The following is an 8903-nucleotide window of genomic DNA, read 5'->3' as shown; positions in this document are numbered from 1 at the left end:
TTTATGCGTCTCTTCATAGCGAGTTTCAAGTATTTTTGAAACAAGTTTAAATGATAGAAAATTCTTTTACGCTAGTACGAAACCTAAAGTATATCAGTTATATTCTACACATCGATAAAAAATCAATTCAATTAAAAAGACTGATAATTATTACATATGGTCTCTTACTATATAATAACCTTTTTCACTCGGATGTCGCCGTCCCGTTAAATCTGAATCTGGTTAATTTTGAATCAAATTGCTCTGTTTTATAACTTATTAATAATTCGGAATGTCACGAAGAGTCAAACATATTCAGAACATTTTAAATATTTAATTAAAAAACATGCATGAACATATACATACTGGTACAATATATATCCAAAGATCAGATTTTACCGCGTATAAAGTTTTAATTTTTGGCGCTAGGAATTGGTGACAGATTTCAAAAGCCCTTACCGCAAAAATAAAATTTCTACTTAATAGTTTTTTAAGAGATAATAATATTTTGAACAATATTTTCATCATAAGCCACTTATAGCAGCATTTTTATTTAGTTTTAGTATATTAATAATAAGGATTATTGATACAAAAACTAGTGGGGTGTATGGCATCGTGCCTTAAGGCAAATTGCTGGAACTTCCCATACCGTAACGAAATGTTCGAGGAATACTGAATGTTTTCAAATAGATTATTTTTGATATTGTAACATTGTCTAATATTTATAAGAATTATATAAACTGAATTGCAAAGTTGAAATTATTTGTTTAAAGTATATTAGAATTATAGTCAGAATTAAAAATAAAATCTGCATTATTTTCGATATACAAATAAATTTTTTTTTGAAAAAAAAAGTTGAAACAATTTTTTTTTTCCAAAATTAATTATTTACAAGCAGAAAATTTTTGAATCATTTAAATCGGACGCTTAGTTCTCTCAAAAACTGCCATTTTTTGCACATTAAGCTCCGTATCTCCGTAACGGCTGGACCTGCCTTTGCCAAAAACTAATCAGCTCATCTCCCTATCAATAGGAATCGAATGTTTTTTGAACCAATCAAATCGGATGATCCGTGCGCCCGAAAACGTAACTGGAAATTTATATCCATACATACATACACACACACATACATTTTTTCTGAGGCATGCCAAAATGTTCAGAAACCTTCAAAACGTCGAAAAATGGAAAAAAAATCAATTTAAATTTTTGGACAATTACAATAACTTACCTTAAGGGAAGTTAATAAATTTCTGTTGCACTGAAAATCCAAATGCATATCACATCAATGCTGTATTTCATTGTACATAAATTTTGTTTACAATTTAAATTGTATTCGATCGAGAAATCATATAATTTAAATAGTTAATAGATCACAGTTGCACAATAATAATAATATATCATACGCAGATATTTTGTTGATTTCACTTACAATTAGATACTTATAATTTCGTGAGTTGTTTCGCCAATGGCTGCAGGTACATTAGTTTAGCTGAAATTATTTAATATGTTATATAAAAGTAGATATTTTGTCAATTGATTATGATAAATAAGATATTTACATCTATGCTATTGATAGATGAAAAAAAACGAGCCCATATTTCTAGGGCAATTATTATACCTTTATAAACCAATTTCAAACCCAAAATAACAAGCAGCGTGCTTTGAATTAAGATCAATTTAATCATTTTACCTGTATTGCGCCACAAAATCTTTGTGGAAATTTGCAAATTTGTTCATCATCTCCTTCAATTTATCAGTCTGTGGCAAAATTGTAGTTCGCATGTGGTAAGTTCCTGGCTTTTGTCCAAAGCTAGTTCCGGGCACAATTAAAATTCCAGTCTTTTCTAAAAGTTCGAATGCGTAGAAAACATCGGGAGCCTGTCCGGCCTTTTTAGCTGCTTCTATTGCTTTTGGTGGAATTTTTATAGTTGGAAAAGCATACATAGCCCCTTGGACAACATTGCAGGAAAATCCTTCAAAGCTGTTAAAGGCGTCCGCCACAAGTTTGGCGCGGACTGCCAATGAATCGAGGACTTCTTGTTTTTCTTTCATGAATAATTCATATGATGGTTCTCCTGGCCTGGGAGGATTGATCTGCGAAAAAATAAGAAATCTATTAAAATTTTAAAATAAACCTGCAACGAAAATAGGTATTACATACAATCTACACTCGAATAATGCGGTGAGTGCTCAAAATGTATAATGGAAGCCTTGTTATAAGAAACTCGGATTTAACGTACAATCCAGGCGCGTTATATTGAGAGTCGCCATTGGAGACCAATAAATACAAAATATCTGATAAATCACAAATTGTTTTTATTGGATTGAAGAGTTAATATAAAGATATGTTAAAAATATAAATTGTTTCAGATTGAATTGAAACGATTATACAAGGATATGATGAAAAATACAAATATTTTTATTAAATAGAAGAGTTTTTAGGTTTAACAAACTTCCATATGCTACAAATCGGTTAATATAAATATTGTGAAAGATTAATTGGTCGATAATAAAATCTATATTAAAACCTTTTACAATAATATCTAGTTACTAGAGTCATTCATAGGTTGCGCAGAAGAACTTGAGTTGTTATCGGAGGCCTGTCGCAATTTCGGCTCCGCGTACTAGGAAAAAAGTATGAAAATCGCGTTTTATGGGAGTACCATGTTATCGGAGGCATGTCGCTATTTCGGCTCCACGTAGTAGGAAACAAGTATGAAAATCTCCTTCCCAAAGAAACATTTTCAACAATGGAAAATATATATGAATATTTTTAACTTCCCGAAGGAGAAGTTTGTTTTCATAAAAAAAATCCGACTCGCTAATTTTATGTTTTCTCGACGTTTCAAGTCTCGAATGAGACCAAATTTGGAAAAAGTATGTGCTGTGTGTATGTGTGTGTGTAAACAGATTTTCTGCCGTAAATCCACGTTTTCTTAAAACTGGCTGCACCGATTTAAATTTAAAAGCCATTCTATGTATCTCGATGAGGACTAGTGTTTATCAATTTTGCGCGATGATCAGCCAGGCCGTTTCTTTGTAAATAGCAAAAAAGTGAAAATTCTTTCGTCCACGTTTTAGCTCTCAATTCTGAATCAATTTTAAAAAATCAAAAATTCAAATTTCTTACATATTTCGGGTTAGTTCATGCAACTTGTCTTAAGACTAAATGCCACTTTCAACTAGTTAAATATTTGTTTCATTTTCATAAAAAGCATAACATGAAGTTTTTTAAAAGAAATTTAAAAGTATACATAAAAATTTTAAAATTTTAAATTGTATAATAAACTTTTTACTTTTGATAAACAAAAATATAGCTCTTAATATTTGATATCTAACATTTTACTTGACCATGTAAATTACTATAATAATCAAATCATAGCAGTCACAATTCCTTATACAATCCGATTAGTAAGTGGTACTACTAACTCTTACCGAGTAACAATGTTTTGATACATATTCTAAGAAGTCATAATAATTCGATTAATTGCCACTTACGATGGCATCCATGGCTGCTTGTCCAAGAACAGAAGCACAAAGAGCGGTTGCCATATCTTTCAAGAAAGTACCTTTGACGTCTGGATCAAAGTTTATCATCTCCATATACCCTCCACGCAACCCACATTCACCATGCCACCCTTTAGAAGTTGACATAAAAGATATGAGAGGCATTTGGTCGAATGGAGGACCCATTTCTCGTAAAACCTAAAAAATAATATGTATATAATATGAGCTGTTTGTGAGCGTAAATTCCATTAATCCATTATTTTTTACGTTTATTAGCTCTAAATTATGGTGATGTTTTAAAACTACAAAATTTATTCTATACCTTTTTAAAGGAGTGGAATTTACAGCCCTCAACGTAAACATTATCCTGGTATACTTCATCCGCGAAAATGAGCAATTTCTCTTGGTAAGCGAATCTGATTATGTCTTCTATATTGTCTCTGTGTAATACTTGGCCAGTCGGATTTCCAGGATTCATGACCACAAGAACACGTGGAATAATATCATTTTGTTTAGCTTCCCGAGCAGCTCTATTTAGATCATCCATGTCCAGTGCCCAGTCTTTGCTCTCATTAAGGTAATACCCAACTTGTCCCATATTAAATTTGGTTATGTTGGCGGAGTATAAAGAAAATTGTGGAATAGGTACCATAACACCTGTGAGAATATTTCATATTGAATTTAATTAGTTTCAAAGTTAACAAATCATATAAAAATAATTCGTCAATAATCAACAACGTCATAATGTTTACAAATAGTTTATTAATTTACTTAGATTTGTTTGCTGTATTCATTATTAAAACAACTGATTAAATAAACTACTCGACATAAGTTTAATTCAAGCTAACCTAATAAGAGATACGTTCTGAATAAGTACGTTATTGTCTTTAAATAAATAAACAAGGCAAATTATAAAAAGCATAATTATTTCATGCATTCTGGTTTTATTGCATTAATTCATGATTATTATTTATTTATACATAGTTATGTACGAATATGGAGTAATTACATAGTTATTTTTTTATGTGCTTTGCCCAAGCCACACAGGCTTGAATAAAGTGTTGATACATTTTTATTGTGCCAGAATTATGGATTTACATACAAACATTTAATTATATTTAGAATAGTACATTATATATTCTTTGATAATTTTCACTAAAAGTTTTGATATAAAAATCCCATCTGAAGCTTGTGTGGACTTATGGAAGTGAGATGCAGAGAATTTGATGCAAATAATTTAGGAAATATTTCAGATGCACATCGGTACGTCTCCAAATTTAATTCATAATTACTTAAAGACACCTTACGTAGACAAAATAATAAAAGACAGAAACAGTACTTATATATAAAAAATTGAGGATTATCAAATAAGGTAATAAGACCACTTCTCAATGGCCTATTGACCTGCCTTAGCATTAATTAGAAATTTATTGACTAGAGTGATTTATATAGATTTTTTTAAGAACAATATGAGCTTTATTTTAATCTTATTATAATAGCATATAGCATTTTGATTGCTATTTATTTTATCAATAAGAAAATGAGGTATTATGGAAATCAGCAATTTAGAGCAATAGTATGGTAAATCAAGAGAAGTTCTACCAAATGTGGAAGAAACATAATAGAAGTAGCATGGTAAATGACTACAAAAAATTATTATTAGTAGTCAATGATATTAATTGAACTGGCATTATTAAGTGATCGTTTATCATTGTTCTTCCATTAATAGTGTAGAAATAGAATTATATAATCACCAGATCCTTAAGTTTATTTTGATACATTTGATAACATCTTAATCACCTTCTTGATCACCATTACCTGGTTTTTTGTTATCCACGATACATGATAATAAATTCATCAGATCTGTGATTGCTGTAGTAGCTCCGCTGGTTAACATTATGTCATCGGGGCTAGATGGTACACCTCCGTCTCTTCTTTCAATGTAATCAGCAATATGTTGTCGTATGACGGCTAGTCCTGTAGGTTCAGAATAAGAACCGACTGAATATCCCTTGCAACCTTTTAAAATTGTGTCAGCCCTTTCCTTGACATCATCTGGAATTCCTGGTATGTCCATTAGAGCGGGATAAGCCACTAAAGCCAATACCTGAAAGTAGGATATCATTAGACACATGTTTCATTATTGATTGATGTAAAAAATAGTACAGATGTTATTTTTAGACCCATCATTTTCAAATTATAATTATTTTATTAACTTCCCGTAGGGCAAGTTATAGTAATCGCAAAAAATCGAAAATGAAAATTTTAGCATTTCTCCACGTTTCAAAGGTTTCTGAATATTTTGGGATACCTTAGAAAAAATGGATGTATGTGTGTGTGTGTGTGTATGTGTGTGTGTGTGTGTGTGCGTGTGCGGATACAAATTTTCGTCGACGATTTCGGGAACACTGATCAACCGATTTGAATAATTCAAAAAACATTCGATTCGTATTGATAAGGAGACGTGCTGATTAGTTTTTGACGAAGGCAGGTCTAGCCGTTCCAAAGATACGGGGCAAAAGGTGCAGAAAACGGTAACTCAGTTTTTAAGAGAACGGAGCGTCCGATTTTAATAATTCAAAAAACATTTTACTTATATTGACAAGATGAAGAATTGATAAAATTTTTATGAAGGCAGGTCTAGCGGTTTCGGAGATCTAGTAAAAAAAGGAAAAAAAAATGCCATTTGGCGGTCAAAAATAATCATTAGACATATGCACATCAAATTAACAGATATTTTATAGAGATTTAAACAATAAGTATAAATTTGGTTTACATTCCTATGGGTTCCGTACCAATGTTTACGCGTTAGACGGCGACGCGGCGCTTACGCGCTTCGATATTTCGTCTTTATGCAGTTAAAGCAGTACGATTGCTTTGAGAAAAAGTTTAGATCTTCCAAAATATGTCAAAATAAAGAAAACATTTTTTTTCAAAAAAAAAATTAAAAAAAAAAATTTTTTTTTTCAAAAAAAAGTAATTTTTTGTCCAATTTATAGTTTCTTAAAAATCTTATTTTTTCGAAGTAAATTTTTTTCAAAAGTGTTAATCGTTTTAAAAAAAATAATAAATTTTTGGTACGGGAAGTTCCAGCAATTTGCCTTAAGGCACGATGCCTTAATTGCCTTAAGACAGAATTCCACTTACAGCTAGTTTGGATTTGGCATTTAACAGAAGTATGCGGCAACTATAGCTGTATATAAAATACGTATAGGTGATCATATGTCCCGGATTGACCATTCAGGATTTCTATCTTGCGTTTTCTAGAGGCAATATTCTCTTAATGTTTGGATTCAGAATGTTTGTCCTTGATAGTTCCGAAATTTTCAAAAGATTCGTGCTTGTTAAAGAAATTTCAAAAACCATACAAAACCAGAAAATCTTTTTATATACAACAAATAACCTTATATGAAGATTTAATTTACGGAAGAGAAAATTGGTAAATGAAAATTTTAAATAAAAATTGATTATAGCAAGTGTATATAATAATTACAAATTATGCTTTGAATTATATTATCACTTAAAAGTATACTGATAATTACTTTAAAACTTGGCAAATGAAAAAATTTGAAATAAAAAAATGGTTATAGCAAGTGCATATAATAATTACAATTAAGCTTTAAATTATATTATCACTTAAAAGTATACTGATCATTACTTTATTAAATAATTGAAAATTGACTAGTTATATGAAATAACGCCTTATCAGTGTGCAACTAAACGTTCCTTACCAATTCGTTAACTTTAAATTAGTTAAAATTTAACGTATTTCATGATAAAATTACATATAGTACTTAATGTAAGAAACCTTGCATAGTGGTAAGTAATTTTTAAGATTTTTTTATTATTAAGGTTAATAACACCTTATGTATGTATTCAAATTATGTAGATGTTTTAAACACGATTTACCCCTGTACAAATATCTTTCACCACCGGTACCATCATTCAATCAATAATGTTCTATAAATTGAGTAAATACTAGAAATAGACCAATTGTAAGAATTCAATAAAGGTAATTGATTTGTCGAAATCACTTATTATCGTTCAGAAAAAAAAACTGTTATTATTACATAATTATATAATTAGGAAACATAAAGTAGAGTTAGCATTGCATCAAGTTGAATTATGTATCAATCATTGGAATTAACTACCATTAATTAACATTATTCATATTATCATTAAAAACATGCACTAAAAATATTTCTGAACACAATTTTAAAGTGACTTCTGGAGCAAGTTTCAATGTTTTGAAATAATATTCCTTGTAGGAGTATAAGACAAAATAAAATAAAGTGTTCAATGTGTGTTTTATATTAAATTGAATTTATAAGCAATGAAATTAAAACATATGATAATCAGAAGTTGAGTCATTAGAGTTATTATTAAAGAACCTCAGTTTTTATAAGTTGAATTTGTAATTAAATATTCAAATTGGTTATTTGTTTCAATTATTAAAATACTAAACTATAAATTTATATTAGTTCTGAATAGAGTAAAAATATCAAATGTAATTAACCACTTAAAAAAACCTTTAATTTATAATCGACGCATAATATCAAGGTTGCGTTTGCAGATTATAAACAATAATTATTATATGGATGTACTTATTAAAAATGCAATCTATTAAAAAAACGAATAGTTATGAAAACAAACCATTGCATAAAATACAAATATTGATTTTTTTATCAAATTAAATAATTTTAAATATTTGGGTAAATAATACCTGTCTTATAAATGTGATTGGTCTCTGTCCCATAGCATGGCAATCACCCATATGTGCTTTAATAACTTCTGTGAATGGTTTCTTAACACCCTAAAAATACATAAAATTATTATCAACTATAACTAAAATAAATACTATGAATGCTATGTTTGTATAAAGCGAAAACGCATTTTGCAAAATACGTTTTATTTTTTAGTCATCCCGATTGTAAAATGTTTATCCTTGCTAATCGCAGAATAATACAAAAACAAATAGTACGCACAAGATCAAAAGTTATGTAATGAAATTAGTATTGAAGCAAATGTTGATTTACAGAGTGATAATTGGTTGTAAATGAATCCAATTGGGGTACATATGGAGGACAAAGCAATGTACTGGTGACGACCAGGAATACTTTCTTTGTATAAATATAGTTTTAATATTTATTATATAACTAATTGACGGAATTATTTATAAATATATATTATATAGATTTTCTATTTTGAAACAGAGTAATAATTGAGGGTTTGGAGAGAAAAGAATCACCATTATGAAGAATGCAGATGGTCTCGTCGTAGTATCAAAAACAGGAACCGAATTACAAAATTTGTTGCAGAATTGTTAGAGTAGAAATATGATATAACATGGTAATCAACATGGACAAACCAAAAATAATGAAAATACCGTCAAAAATGAGCCTCTGAAAATACCCATC

The 8903-nt window shown here is 29.5% G+C and overlaps 1 protein-coding gene across 1 annotated transcript; it reads right to left on the bottom strand.

Annotated features, from left to right (window-relative positions):
* Positions 1-1393: 1393 nt before the first annotated feature.
* On the bottom strand, positions 1394-8299 carry LOC113365286 (alanine aminotransferase 2-like; the record flags this gene model as incomplete). The annotated part of the gene is made up of 6 exons (XM_026606876.1): positions 1394-1468; positions 1670-2073; positions 3478-3684; positions 3809-4143; positions 5305-5593; positions 8210-8299. Coding segments are annotated over 6 exons (1329 nt in total), but the record flags the coding sequence as incomplete, so codon positions are not given.
* Positions 8300-8903: the final 604 nt, after the last annotated feature.

This window comes from Ctenocephalides felis, unplaced genomic scaffold (assembly GCF_003426905.1).
Source record: "Ctenocephalides felis isolate EL2017-DRISC unplaced genomic scaffold, ASM342690v1 CF-g0.4_SCAFFOLD_00451, whole genome shotgun sequence".
NCBI lineage: Eukaryota > Metazoa > Arthropoda > Insecta > Siphonaptera > Pulicidae > Ctenocephalides > Ctenocephalides felis.
Note: the sequence above shows the minus strand (reverse complement) of the source record. Positions and strands in the feature narration are given on the sequence as shown.